General features: G+C 34.3%; 1 protein-coding gene across 2 annotated transcripts in view; it reads left to right on the top strand.

Moving 5' to 3' along the window:
- ARL5A (ADP ribosylation factor like GTPase 5A) overlaps positions 1 to 15,775 on the top strand; it is a 69,003-nt gene that overhangs the window by 13,008 nt on the left and 40,220 nt on the right. Inside the window, exons 4-6 of one of the 2 annotated variants that reach the window (XR_010839113.1) lie at positions 1,064 to 1,147; positions 6,264 to 6,415; positions 9,623 to 9,948. Coding sequence is in view for 1 of the 2 variants with exons in the window: in XM_059052316.2 (XP_058908299.1) it covers positions 1,064 to 1,147; positions 6,264 to 6,415; positions 9,623 to 9,671 (285 nt within the window). In the remaining variant the exon portion in view is untranslated. Of the gene's footprint in view, positions 1 to 1,063; positions 1,148 to 6,263; positions 6,416 to 9,622; positions 14,063 to 15,775 lie in introns of those variants that run through there. The other variant, XM_059052316.2, reaches the window with a different exon arrangement.

Below are 15,775 nucleotides of genomic sequence, written 5' to 3'. Positions count from 1 at the left end.
CTATACCTGCTCCTGTTTCCCTGGTGCCTTTTGGCATTCATAGAATTGAAGAAGAGGCACACTGTAGCTCAGTCCTGCACAGCTCCTTTCGAGTCTTTGATTGCATCTGGTCTCATCATCAGTTCAGGAAAGAGTTGTGCCACTTATATAAGGAAGAGAGCATGGTTTTTGATATAGATTTATTCTTTCAATTTGTTGATTTTTTAAAAATTGATTTCTTTAACTGTCACGTTACTTTATTCTCATATGCATGCCCTTTTAGATTTTTTTAAAAATTTGTTTATTTGCTTCTATATTTGGCTGTGTTGTGTCTTTGTTGCTGTGCATGGGCTTTCACTAGTTGCGTGTCTTCATTGCTGTGCGCGAGCTTTCGCTAATTGCGGCGAGTGGGGGCTACTCTTCGTTGCAGTGCGTGGGCTTCTCACTGTCGTGGCTTCTCTTGTTGCAGAGCACGGGCTCTAGGCAGTAGTTGTGGCACGTAGGCTCAGTAGTTGTGGCTGGTGGGCTCTAGAGCACAGGCTCGGTAGTTGTGGCGCCTGGGCTTAGTTGCTCCAGGGCATGTGGGGTCTTCCCGGACCAGGGCTGGAACCCATGTCCCCTGCATTGGCAGGCGGATTCCCAACCACTGTGCCACCAGGGAAGCCCTCTTTTGGATTTTTAAATTGACATTAATAAATAATGTCTGTCTGGAAGTAACTTAAATTTAGGATCATATTTTTGTCTTACTGACTTATGGTACATATAGGCCCATTAGCATTTAAATATTAATTTAGAAAACAAACATGTTACATATTGGTTAGAATATTAGCAGAATATTCTAAAAGAATGATAACATCATATTGTCTTTTATTTTCTCTTAAAAATTAGTAAATATGTTTGAATTAAGGATCAGACCTTTAGGCTTCACAGTGTATAGCGGGTATCTCTGGTTTTCCAGTAATACCATACCATAAGGTTCTAATTTCTTGGTAGCTGTTAGCCTGTAAATCACATAAACACTTGATAAATTTTACAAATATCAAATTATGTAATCACTAATGATTTTTTTATTTTGTAATTTTAGTTTGTAATAGTTGTTGTGGACAGTACAGACAGAGAAAGGATTTCTGTAACTAGAGAAGAACTCTATAAAATGTTAGCCCATGAGGTAAGTAGGATTCTGGCATTAGATGTACGGGGGTGGGATATTTCTATCACCTTTGTACTTTCTACTTTCTCATGAGCATACTATTTCACATTTTTAAAAAAATTCTTTATCTGCTGGCCATGCCTGCTTTATAATTTTGATACTTCCCAACTTGGAAGCGTTATCTGGAAGCAGCAGAAAGATTGAGGAGTCAGTTGTAGTATTTTAATTCCATTTATCTTAGATAAATTTGGTCTAGAAGTTTTCCTAGCCAAAAAGACCTAAGTTGACTTTCATTTTGCATTTTAAATTGATTAGTTATACAGATGATTATCATTAGAAATGAGATTTTACAGTGTCAGGGGCACACAGCGAGTCTTGATTGTAACTCAGTTATCTGACTAATATTTAAATTTATTGCTTGTAGGTCTCTGATATTATTTCTTTACCTGAACAAAACTGTTATAACTAGCCACATTTTCTTAGTCCTTGAGAAATATTACTGGTAGCATAATTTGAAAATTACATAAACTGAATAATATAGTCAGTAATGATAATAGTAACTATAAAATCATATAATATTTATAATATAGTCATTTCTCTCTATCAGCAGAGTTTTGGTTCTAGGATGCCCATGGATACCAAAATCTGAGGATGTCCAAATCCCTTGTATAAAATGGCGTAGTATTTGCATATAACCGGTATGCACATCCTCTGGTATACTTTAGATCATCTCTAGATTACTTATAATACCTAATTCAATGTAAATGCTGTGAAAACGTGCAGCAAATTCAAGTTTTGCTTTCTGGAACTTTTTTTTCCTGAATATTTTCAGTCCGAGGTTGGTTGAATCTGTGAATGCAGAACCCATGGATAAGGAGGGCTGACTGTAGTGGCAATTGATTATTTTTGCATGCCTTTTATTGCATATGTTACTTCCTCAACTCAAAGGTGGAAATAGAAAAGTTAATATTCAGTGGAATTTTAATAAAGCTTAAGAAAACTGGGATATCTTTGTAATGAAGTTTTATATTAATTTTAATACTGATCCAATGATTTGCTTTTGAGATTTTCGTTAAGAATTTTGGTATGTTTCAGATGTAAGGAAACATAGTAAAGTGGTTATGTAAACTGAAGTTTCTGTTTTGCTTGTGGTGATCATACCCACCAAGATGCACCTTCCTGTGTTTTGGACTGATTGTAGCAGTTGTGCTAAACCCTTTGGGGTTTTTTTAAAAAAACACATCTTGCCTTTGTACATGTATTTAACAGCTTTCAGTTCTAGTTTGAGAAACAGTAAGCAATAAAAGAGGCAGGGGGCTAAGGATTTGTAAAATTTCCCCTTTGCATTTTACAAGAATGCATCATTCTTCATTTTATACCAAAGGGTTGTTTTTATTGTTTTATGAAGACTTGAGAAAAAAAAAAAAAAGACACAAAATGTCATTTGTCTCTTGACTATATTTTTTACTCTGTAAACAGGTAGCCTCCCTATTTGATTCTCACTCTAATTGGCCAGTATGTAGGAGGATCAGTATTATAAAAAGCCCAATAGTAGGGCTCAAACAAAGTCATTGAATTTTATAAGTTGGGTCATTAACTTGGATAGATCAATTAACCTCATCTGTTATGGATTAGTACGCTGAGGCCCAGTAGTTTATGGGACTTGAATTTAGGTATTCACATCATTCAGGCTCTTTGCTAGGAAAGAAAAAGTAAAAGCCAGAAATAGAGCCTAGCTGGAAAGTGAAAGGAGAAGGGATGAGATTACCAGAGAAGAAGGGAATTACAGATGAATTTGGGATCTAGAGTAAGCCACTTAATAGGGTCAGGAAGGGCCAAACAGGCAGAGTTCTGGAGAGGGACATCGGGTTCAAGGATGAGAATGTGTGAAAAACAAACTTTGACAGAAAAACAAACTTAGTCAGATGTTTCTTGCATACCACAAAAACCAACAGAGTCGTATTATCATCACCAATAATGATTCTTTCTATGTATTACCAAATACAGAGGTATAAAACATTTAAATATATTTCTGAAAGCTTCATCTTAAATGAATCATAAAACTTTGAAGCTCATGAATTTTTAAAAAGTTCCAAAGACAAAAGGATAGATGAATTTTATTCAGAATGACTCAACTTCTAGGAATTATCTTCACAAAGGAAGCTTTGCGAAACAAACTGACAACTACATGTGGCATATAGAGGATGCTAAATGAGTATGCTTGCATGTGCTGTTATCCATTTTCTTGACTAAACTAAAAAATATTTTTAGACTCTGAAGAACAGAAGTTGATATGTAGCAGAAGTATTTTAAAATACTTTTTAAATTTTAAAATAAATATTTTATATTTATTTTGTAATAAAATTATATTTTATTAAAATTATATTTATATTATATAATTATAGTATATAATATATAATTATATATTATATTTTATTAAAATTATATTTTATATTATATATTTTTTATTTTATAATAAAATTCAAAATTTTTAAATAGAAGTTTTTCAAAGTTTTTAAAATGGGTGATGTACGAAAGATCACTGCTGTTTACCTTATACTTTGACCTCTTGTTAAGTCAAGTTGAACAGCCTTAATCCAATGTATCTCTTTTCTACTATTATCATAATGCATAATTGGTTGTGAGGTTATTTAATGAAAAGTAAAGGAAGATTTTTCTTTCCTCTCTTCCTAAATATTTTAAAGTGGGTAATATAGCTTAAAAAAAATCAAGAACCCTAAATAAAAAAATTTGAGCCTGTGAAATCTAGAAAAAGTACATTCAATATGGATTTTTTTTCTTTTCTTTTTTTTAGACCTTTCAGTAAATGACTTTATTTCTTATGTTTTCCAATTTTCAGTCCAGGGGCTTCTCCAAATAATTTTGTTACTAAAAGTGATGAAGATAGGTTACTTGTAAATAAAATAGCATAAACTATGCATCCTAACTTGTGCCAAGTATTTCTGTTGTCAGATATTTCTAAAGTGTGTTCTCTGAACATGCCAGCATTAGCAATCCTGACCTATATAAAAGATTTCAACACACACTGGCAAGAGATACTGAAACCTAGACGATAGGAAGATAGGAATTAAATCCCATGGAAAGTCCATCTACTCAATGATTCAGCCATATATCAACTATTGATAACTGTTCCATGTTCTGATTAGGATAAGAGAAAAAATATCCATATACTTGATAATGTATATGTGCACTAGCAATAGTTCATCCCTTCAAATTTTTGCCTTATATAAATAGACAGATGAACTGAACTATAGGTGAAACAAATTGAATAGGAGCTCTTAAAACTTAATGTTCTAGAGTATCCCTTTCTGACCAAGCTATTCAGGTAACTCTGTCCTTATCTGTAGTAGTGTAGTTGCCATCCTGCAGAGGGCACTGTAACTAAGTCAGCCTCCTTTGTTATATAAAGCATATTGCAGAACTCCTTTTAACCAAATAAGAAATTTACTACTTATATTTTTTATTTGCATCAGAAAGAATCAAAGAAGTCATCGAAACTCTGTTCTAACATGAGTAAAATAATGTGGAGCAATGTCAGTTTAAACCTACTGAACACTTTCTTGCTTCAAACACACATATACAAGATTGAAACCAAAATATTCCACTAAGATCCCTAAGAAGAAGGTGGCATTCAACACAGCTGGGAAAACTTGCAGACATAGCAGCAAAACCTTAGTTTTCTCAATATCTCTTAAAATATATAGGCAGAATTTTATGAGAGTTTAATCCACTTGTTGAGTGCATCCATCATGGTTTCTTAGCCCAGGATCCACGAATGAACTTTAGGATATCTATTAACACCCTAAAATCATACATAAACTTCTTTTGGCATAAACATATATACATTTTTATGAGGGAGAGGTTCATAACTTTCCATAGGTTATCAAGGAAGCTCCTGGCTGTAAAAATGGTTGAGAGAGGGGAAGGTAGAGTACAGCAAAAGGGGACATAGAACCTTTGGTCTGCTTTGTGTATAGAGTGTTACATCAGTCATTTGGGGGCATGCACAAGGGTAAAGCTAATCCTCATTTGCAGAGCAATAAGTGAACTAACATTTGTTGAACTGTCACCAAACCCAGGTACTGAACTTGAGTGCTTTAAATATAGTAATTCGTTCATTCAAACTACATCCCCAGGAGGTAGGTGGTGGTCTCAGCATTTTACAGATGAGGGGCAGCAGCTATAGTAGGAAGATCTCAGCTCAAACCTGGCTCTATTATTGAGTAGTTATGTGACTCTGCATGAGTTACTTACATCTGAGTCTTAGTTTCCTCATCTGTAAAATGGGAATAGTAAAGCCTATCTTGTAGCAGTCTTGTGAGGATTGAAGAGATTTTATTCGGGAAATGGTTAGTATCATGGGTTCCTTGCTCAGATTAGATACTCAATAAATGTTAGTTATGAGGAACAGATTCAGAAAAGTTAAAGAACTTGCCTCAGAGTCAAAGCATAGAAGTAGTAGGACTTACTATCTAATTGGAAAATTTGATAAGTTTAATGGTAGTCTAAGAAGGCCCTATCAAATATTCAAATCTAACACATCTTCATGGACAAAGATCGAAGAGCTAGATCTCAGAAGATGAATAAGATTGGTTTAGGTTAGCACCTTCCAACTGAGAAAAGTCCTAAGGCCTAAGGCGTATATTGTATATAATGAGTTAATTTATTTCCTAAATAAACTGGGAAGAAGGTTATAACTTTAGGTATAGATACCTATACCTAAAGTATAGATTGGGGTAGAATTTTGAAAAGCTCATGAATCCCATGCTAAAGAGTAGTTCTTAGTAGCCATAGAAGCCTAGTTTGGGGTTGGGGAAAGGGTTAGATATGTATTAAATTGGAAGATGTGACTGTTTGTTAAATATAGCACTTAGGACCATAAAAATGTAATCTAGGACTGTAAGAAATATGTAAATCCATACAAATATAGATTGATTTATTTAAATGTGTTCAGTTTGATGTTTACTTTCCATCATAAGAGCTATGAGATACTTTTATGTCAAGTCGTTGAGAAATTCTAGGTTACAAAGGTTATCAAATATAATCTGTTAATTAAATTGGAAAATGTATGAAAAAAATGAACTGGCCGTTACAGTTTTGTTTGCTTTTATAGGACCTAAGGAAAGCTGGATTGCTGATCTTTGCTAATAAACAAGATGTTAAGGAATGCATGACTGTAGCAGAAATCTCCCAGTTTTTGAAACTAACTTCTATTAAAGATCACCAGTGGCATGTCCAGGCATGCTGTGCTCTTACTGGCGAGGGGTAAGATGTCTTCTTCATGAATAGCGTGTATTTAACTTTGAAACATGTATTTCTTTTTAAAATCAAATATTTAAGGTTACCATGTATAGAACTTTGTAAGGGAGAGATGTAAGACATAGTCCACGTCTACAGTGAGAGAGTTTTTAGCTTGGTTCTGTAAAGAATTAGACACAACATACACAGAATACACATAACCATACTGAACTAATGCATGTGAGCATATGGATGATAGAGTTGCCGTAGGAATTCTGAGAAATGGGCTTGTCATGAGTCTGGAGAAGTCAGGAAATAGTTCCTGCACTGGCGGTTTGACTTACAGTCTAAGAAAGGAACTAACACTTGCTGAGCGTGTCCTTGCCTTGAGTGCTTTCTATAGAGTGTTTCATTTATTCCTAACAATCATGTAGACCAGTTGTTTTTAATTCACATTTTATGCATTAAAGAAGCTGAAATAGAAGAAGATTTGCATGTGGGACTAGTGTGCAGATATGCCATCAGTGCTGTCAAGAGGGAGTTTCTGCACTTAAAAAAAAATAAAAGAGTTAGAATTGGAGAGAGTGTGGCATGAGGGGGTGCCTGCAGTAGAATTTTGCCCATGTCTAATGCCCAGAGATGAAAGGATTTCAAGAAGGCTGTGGTTGTTAGCATTGTTATATGTAAGATATATAACATATAATATCTGTACGTGGCATAGATAGATAGTGTCAGTAATTCAATATTTGGTTTACTCTTCACTGTGGTCTTAAAAGGAAGGGAATTTCTGCCACTTAAGGTAAACTCATCTATCTATGCCACAAGCTTCTGCCCTTTCCTGACACCTGAAGAACCTCAACCCCAAATTTAAGACCTTTATTTAGAAGCCTTCATGTATATATTTAAAAGCAGAGAAAAAAAAGAATTAAATTGGAGATGAAGCTGAATCTTAGTGAAATAGAAGCCACTGTTACCTGATTGCAGACATTTAGAAGAGCATAATTAGATCCTCAAAGAAGCAAATCTGTTCATTAAAAAAGAAAATCAGACAGTACCAATTGTCCACATACTTATTTAAGTAAAAATATCTTTTACATATTTCTTTGGCAAATAGTTTAATACATGTCAAGATGCATATATAGATATAGGTATATATTTATATATTATCTTTGTCTGTCAAAGGTCTTTAGGTAAAAGCACTGATTATAATTCTAAATTTGACAGCAAAGACAAATCATCTAGGATTGATAAAAGATTTAACTTACATACTTTGAGTAATTGTGTGGAAAATATATCATTAGTTAAGATACATATGAACTCTGGCAGTTTTTTTAATTTTTTATTTTTTTATTTTTTGTGATACGCGGGCCTCTCACCGTTGTGGCCTCTCCCGTTGCGGAGCACAGGCTCCGGACGCGCAGGCTCAGCAGCCATGGCTCACGGGCCCAGCTGCTCCGCGGCATGTGGGATCTTCCCGGACCGGGGCACGAACCCGTCACCCCTGCATTGGCAGGCGGACTCTCAACCACTGCACCACCAGGGAAGCCCCCCTGGCAGTTTTATTTTTAAAAGGGGACATCAACAGATGATGGTATCTTTTCAATTTGGGATTTATGTAGACTTCCATTTGCAGCAGTTGGCAAGTGGAAATGTTTGGTTTGGGGGGTACTGTTGTTTACCTGTGCAGTCTGACCACCTTGGTCTAAATTCTTGGTTTTAGTATTGGTGACATTTTGACTCCCATCTCTGCCATTTGCTAACCTCTAAGCCTGGGCTCCCTCTGTAATATGGGAAGGGTTCTGGTCTTAGTGTTGTGAAGATTAATGAAGATAATGGATATTAAGTGCTTGGAGCAGTTTCTACTTTGCTGTTAAGTAACTACTATACGTTTAACAGTTTGGAATTAAATAATTTACTCACCTGTTATTCTTATTACTATGTATCATTTCCTATGAGTAGTTTAAAAGTAAGGAATCGAGTAATAGCAGAAAAGTATGGGCCAACACCAAAACAACCATTTATTTACCTCATTGCCCTTTTTTTCCCTTCTATTTCTATCGTCTTTTACATTGTTAGACTGCTATACAAAAATCTGAGTTCTGGGGCTTCCCTGGTGGCACAGTGGTTGAGAGTCTGCCTGCCGATGCAGGGGACACGGGTTCGTGCCCCGGTACGGGAAGATCCCACATGACGCAGAGCAGCTGGGCCCGTGAGCCATGGCCGCTGAGCCTGCGAGTCCGGAGCCTGTGCTCCGCAACGAGAGAGGCCACAAAAGTGAGAGGCCTGCGTACCACACACACACACACACACACACACACACACACACACACACACACAAAATCTGACTTCTGGCTTTTAAAATATTAATATGGTAGCATAGTTTCTCATATCTATAAAATCTCCTTGTAGATAACGGTTAATGCTTCATAACAGTCCTTCATTTTCTTATAAAGTTATATGTACAGCCATTTCTCTCTTACTAAACATTTAGATTCTTTTACTACAATGAATATCTCTTTCTGTATTTTGGATTATGCTCAATTACCCATTGTTCAGTGGTAACTGGTGTTAGTGATATGAGATTTTATTTCCTTCAGATTTTTAAAATATATAGATGTAACATAAATATTTTGTGCATACTTTGTTTTAACAACTCTACTATATATTTAATATCCTGTCATTTCTACTTCATTTATATCATGAGCATTTTATCATATTGTAAAATAGTCTTTGAAAAGAAGTTTTTAATATTTCATCATATGAATGTTCCATAATTTGTTAAATTTTTCCTCTATTGCCAGACATTTAAATTTTACTTTTTCCTATTAAGAATGCATGAACAGTCAAAACACATAAACCTGTCTTTATCTCTGATTATTTTTTAGGATACATTTCTGAAAGTAGAAAAAGGGGTAGAGTATTGATATTTTAAACATTTTTGATACTTCTTGCTAAATTACTTTCTGTGGGCATTCACTGTATAATTATTGAGCTCCTTGTATATGTCAGGCAGTATTCTAGGCACTAGAGACATAATAGAACCAAAAATATACAGATGCACTCTGTGAAAGTATGGCTTCACCACAATAGTACCAACATTGAATATTACTGATTTTTTAATCTTTGTTGTTTAGGTAGATGAAAAATGATATCTTCTTTTAGTTTGCTGTTCATAGCTTTTTAGTTCATAACCAAAATATCTTAGTTAATCAAGATATTTTATTTTCTTTATAGATTATGCCAAGGGCTTGAATGGATGATGTCACGACTTAAGATTAGATGATCTCTACTGACCTATTCTCATAGACTTTGTATAAATGAAGTGCTGGACTTTACCTGAAAGCTGCAAAAATTAATGGTTTAGATATATTTATAATAAACTGATTTAAACAGTTAAACTTTTTCTATAAGAAGAAAAATTAAGACCACTTATTTGAAAACAAAGATGAAGTCTCACCTTTCCATCTGCTTTCTCATTAGTTCCTTCCAAAGCAAGGTCTTAAAGCTGTGATGGACATTTTTCTCATAAAGAATCCTCTCAGGACATTGTGTAGCCTGTGGTAAGTACAAAGGGAGAGGAGGATATTTTTAACTTTAAGAGCTTTATTATCAAAAGTATTTTGCATAGGGTTGTGTAGGTATTGTGTATATACCTCAAATTTGAGTTAATGGCTTTGATTTATGTTCTTAAAAAAAGGAAATAACACAAAAATTAAGAATATCCTTAGTTATAACCATAATGAGATGAGTACTGGCATTGGTGGGTGGTAAGTGCCATTTTGTACTTCCCGTATGTTCTCCGTATAATACTAACCAACCCCCAAATCATTGAGTTGCTCTTAAAAAGGAAAGAAAAAAAAAAAAAAAGGAAAAAGCTTGACATTGTGTACCTAATTTTTCATTGACCAAATCATATACATGGAAACGTAGTCCAGCTGAGTGAAATATCTGTCATATTCTTGACTTAGTATTACTAATGGGCAGAATTGCACATTGAGCAGTCACCAGATTGCTCCCTTTACTGGATCTTATGCCATCTAAATTTACTGAGTAAATTGTTAATCTATTTTCAGTCAATCATTAATTGTGATTAAAATTATCAAGTGATTTTTTTCAGAATTAATTGGAAACTGTTGTGTGAAATATGTCTACCCAGAGAAGAAGTATCACACTATAAATATTATCAAATAATTTAGCTACAGTCTTCTTAGATATTAAATTGTATGTCAAGCATTTAAAAGTCAATTTGAGATGAAAAGTAAAGCTTATTTTCTAAGCAACAAAGATAATTTCTTAATTTGAAAGTTTCTTATTTCTTAACTTAGGAATTGGAATAGTTTGAGGGTTTTTTGTGTGTGTCTGTAAGTTTTCCTCTATCATCTTAAACCACATGCATGCATTGTTTGACAATTACAAAATACGAATCCTTTTTAATGCTTTTAAGAATTTGGTTTAAATATTGATCAACATAATGTATTATTTTTACTAAGAAGTAACTTGGCCCCAAAACCTTTTATGTTTGCTAGTTTTTTTTTTTTTTTTTCCCAGCATCTGAAAGTCTAAGGTATTTCTGTTATAAATGTAAACAAACTTATCCTAAATGTGTTAAAACATATTCTTGGGTACTCTGTTGGTATATCTTTCATGCCCTGAAAATCTGGTGACTAATTCCAAACTGGCATGTTTTAGAATATTCAAGAAAAAAAAAACTACTTTTAATACCAACCTTTTAGATTTCAAAGATTTTGATGAGAAATAATAGTACATAAGTATTGACAAAACTTTGAAAGTTCCTTTCTATAAAATATAAAATGCTTGTTATATAAATCCAAGTCAGGCATGGGAAATCAGTGTTTAAAATTAGATGTTTTGTGTTTTATATTTATATTATAATGTTCAAAATGCAAGTATAACATTTTAATATTTGTCAACTTGCTTTTACAAAAGTAAATCCTAAATTACTAAGCTTTATTTGTTCACATGTCCTCATACTTTTTCAAATCACTGTAAGAAATCGCTTGTATATTAAAAACCCAAATCTATTTTGTAGATGTTGCAGTGTCATCAGAGACAAATATTCTGTAAAGTAGCCCAGCAAATCCACACCTTTTATCCTTTTTGTCTTTTAATTTGAATAACCATGTTTTAGTCCCTTGAATTGCTGCCACATCAGTTCGACACATTCCTTTGTCAGCACATTCCCTTGTCATCAAGGTGTTAGCCAAAATTTATTCTTAATTGGATGTTTAAAGCATGTACTACGTTGTTACAGTTGGTTTAGTGATTGACATGGCATCATAAGAATGCATGAAATCTGTTACCACATTTATGAAACATGCTTTTTTTTGTTATATTCTACCCTCCAGGGCAAGCATTAGAAAAAAGGTGGTACCTTTATACTTGTGCATAAAACCAAAATTACAATGGGAAAAAATTTTTTAATTTGTGTACGAAAATACATCGAAATCATTCTAACAGTATTACTTCCAAATAACATGGAGAGCCTCATGAATAGTCATATTGGTGATTTGTATGTAGTTTTAAAGTGGAATTAAGCAAAGGGCAATGCTTTTGGTTTTTTAATATGCTACTTTTGGGTGTAAACAAACATTTTATTTAGGGTTATTATGCTCAGCTTTGAAAAGAACAAAGCTTCATACCTCTACATGGATTTAAATATCCTATGTTTGATACTAATTTTGAAAGTTGTGTAACTTCTCTTGATATCTCGGTAAAAGTAACCATATTGCTATACGCACTTAAATATGTTTAATTTTGTCCTTGCATTTAGGAAGTATATCTTACACAGTCTAATAAGGATTCTTCTTTGAAATTTTTCAGTTCTATCTTCTTTGGCCCTCATGGACGGGCAAAGAATACATTGAAGGCAGGTAGTTTGGGAGGCAGGGGAAAGTGGGTAGGGAATATGACATTTTGCCTTAAGAATAAAAAAGTGCTTCAGCACTGCTGTCTGGCGTCTTTAATGCAGGTAAAGTGATTTTAGAAGCGTGGCATGGAATAGAAAAGAGTTTCTGTTTTCTGGTCTTCAAGAAGTGCCTAGTAGGTAGTGACAGTGAGATCACAGAGAAGTGCAGGGCACTGAGGAAGGGCCGGAAGTCCCTGAGATGTTCTTTTCTTTTCTGTCTGAGTATATAGTATTAAGGTATCTAGAAATGGGATTCTGTTGTCCCCTCTCACAGGCACTTTACATCTCTTGCTGTGACTACAGCAACCACATACAGTACAGACAACCTCAAAATTTGTTTATATTAATGCACATAGAAAAACTGTAGACAGCTTTCTAGTTTTCTCTGCAGGCATTTTTGGGAATATATCTGTAGTGTGTTCTACTTTGTATATAGGGGGTAGTAGCACATCCCAGATTATTTGTGGACCTTGGAGTCATCTTCTCTCAGTTACCCAGTCATATCTTGGAATCAATCCATCTTTCAAGGCTGGGTAGAGACAAGGTTTCTTTGCATGACTTAACTTTGAACCCTCTCACTGTCTAAATATAATCTGGAACTTATTGCTTTAGGATTGGCTTTCCCATAGCTCAGCCATCCCCTGCTCTCCAGTATCTTCATTGCCCATCAACGAAGATATGTTATCTTGGTCCTGGAGATATTCTAAACTTTACCCATATCCACTGTTCTCCAAACTACTAGTTTCTTAGTTGGTGCTCTGGTTCTTTGCTATCCTCCACTGGCTTGATTCATTGATTTGCATTTTGCTTATTAGAGAGTATTATCAGAGTTGTTGAGTACATCACAAGACTGGCTTGCTGTGTGCACCGCACATAAATACATACCAGCAGTAGAATCCTTTAAATTATACTCTATTTAACATCTTAATACTTCTTAATTTTAGCTTCTCACACTGAAAGGTAGATTGAGAAAGATAAGAGAACTACCTAGACTGCCAGCTCCTTGAGCTACTAGTTAGACGTGAAAGGGATTAAGTTAAATGTGTATTATCTTCCCATTACCAAAAATGAGTTACGTTTTGAGGAATAAAACACGCCAAACCAAATTCATATGTAGTGTTTAACCTGAAGACATCCCCACATCCTTAAAACTGTAGACCACATTCCATTTTTTTCCCCTTATGTTTACTTAAAGAACAAAGATAAACATTAGCTGTCTAAAGGCATTAGTAACGAGAAGCCTATCTTTACAAAATAAACCTGTTGAAATGGACTTTAAAAAACATCAAAATTATCAATCACCATGTATTGACACTATAGATGCAAACATAATATAGACAATACTTTTTTAAAGTTCCACTTATACAAAAAATAAAACTTCTATATCATGCTCCCTCAAAGAATGTACGATAATTTTAAGACCAGAATGGTGGAGTAAAGGAAAGAAAGAGAATTTAAAAGCCTTGAATGCCAAAAAGTGACTGCTTCTATTAAATCCTAAAATCGTGTGTGGGATTGTGAAGAAATTGTAACAGGATACAGTTGGATTAATTATGCAATATTTCTTATTGAATGTCTAGCTCTTTTGTATTGTTCTGAAAACTAAAGTTTGAATCTTTATGCTCTTGCCTGCTAGATATTGTGTTCTTTGGTAGAAAATTCCCGTAGTCTGTACTCAACAAGTGCCTAAAATTGATTTGTGTTGATTTTTAAGTCCATCTAATAAATTATACATGTTTTCTATTGTATTATATGTGCTTGGCTTACTGATGATACAGCCTTGAGGGTTTTTAAGTCATAATTTTTGTTTGGTTTGACTAAAAAGCCTCAAAACTGAAAATACCCATCCTAACCCTGAGTAAACTCTAGGTTAAGGAAGCACTAGCTAAACCATTTTTTCTCTTTCCTAATACAAATATTCCATGACCCTGGTGTTAGTTAATGCAGAGACTAGAAAACTAGACTCTATTTCTGTTTTTTTAAAATAGTTTTAACACACAGAAAATTATATTGTGTTTTAAAATCTTAGTAAAAGTTTGTTGCTTGTGTAAGAGTAGCCTCTTAATTCTCATACTTAGTGGTTAGTAATTTTGCGTCGTATCATTTAGATCTTGAGCCATTTCATGTGTGTGCACACCAGAATCCTTCCTCTTTAGATTCTCCTTATAAAATGAAACATTTGATAGAACTCTACTATGTTTCTCATGTTCATTCTTCCTTCCTTCCTTCCTCCCTCCCTCCCTCCCTCCCTCCCTTTATTCCTTCTTCCTTTCCCCTCCCTCCCTCCCTTCATTCCTCTTCCTTTCCCCTGCCTCCTTCCCTCCCTCCCTCCCTCCCTTCATTCCTTCTTTCTGCCTTTCCCCTCCCTCCCCTCCTTCCTTCCTTTCTCTTTCTCTCTTTCTTTCTTTCTTTCTTTTTTGACTGTAAACTCTGGGGGCAAAGACTGTATTTTCAGTGATTCACAATTACATTTTGTTTATATTTTAAACAATCTTGCATGAAAAGTGAAATGTATATATGATTTTAATTATTATAATATATACTATTCTCATCCAAAACTTCTTACATTGGTGATGTAAAGAAGTCCTCTAATTATTTTTGCTTGAAATAGTCCTTTAGATTAGAGTAGCCTTTTGTTACATTATGTCCCTCTATGGTTCCTTAAGAGGAAGTGATACCTGCAGAGCACTTTTAAAGATATTTTCTGGGTTAATGTTCAAGATAACACATTGAAAAGGAAGCTATAATTATGTCTAATGAGGGCTCTTTTGGTTGCTAGAGATGAGAAAAATGAATACTAATTTTAATTTGTGCTTAAAATATATTTTACTAACTATTGATTTTTAAATATGACAAATTTATCTTGTAGATATTAATCTTCCTGCTTATTATATTTTCCTAGAGAAACTAGATGAAAATGTGTTCCAGCTAGTCTCTATATATTGACATATGTGCTCTATGTATATTGACATAATTGAAGCTGCATTTAATACAACTAATTAGAAACCTTTTGAAAATTTTTAGGTTTGTTGTATTGGAATTTCTAATATGATACAAGGTTTTGACTCAAGCTTTGTATGTAAGGAGAGGTGGAAAATTTTTTTTATCTCTTTATCATTTTATTAACTTGTATTTCTCTGTATCCTAGGAAAATTGTACATTCAAGGAATATTCCAAAAAGTGATCATCTTAGAGCACTTGGGTGCTTTTGTATTTCATCAGTGCTCATATGTTAGGTACCTAGGGAAATAATGCTTCAGGGCCTTCTTGACAAGACAACTTCGTGGGTGGCTGGGGGATATTTATGTTTGTGCTCATGTTGGGATGGAGTGGCAGATGGTATAGGGACCTCTCCATTGGTAAAGCAGTGTAATCAGCTTCTTTGCAGGTGTGTTACTTCATTATACTTGTAACATCATTCCTGTGTCCATAACTGACTGAAATGTCAAGTTCCAGAAATG

The sequence above is a fragment of the Kogia breviceps genome, chromosome 2 (genome assembly GCF_026419965.1).
Source record: "Kogia breviceps isolate mKogBre1 chromosome 2, mKogBre1 haplotype 1, whole genome shotgun sequence".
Classification (NCBI taxonomy): Eukaryota; Metazoa; Chordata; class Mammalia; order Artiodactyla; family Physeteridae; genus Kogia; species Kogia breviceps.
Note: the sequence above shows the minus strand (reverse complement) of the source record. Positions and strands in the feature narration are given on the sequence as shown.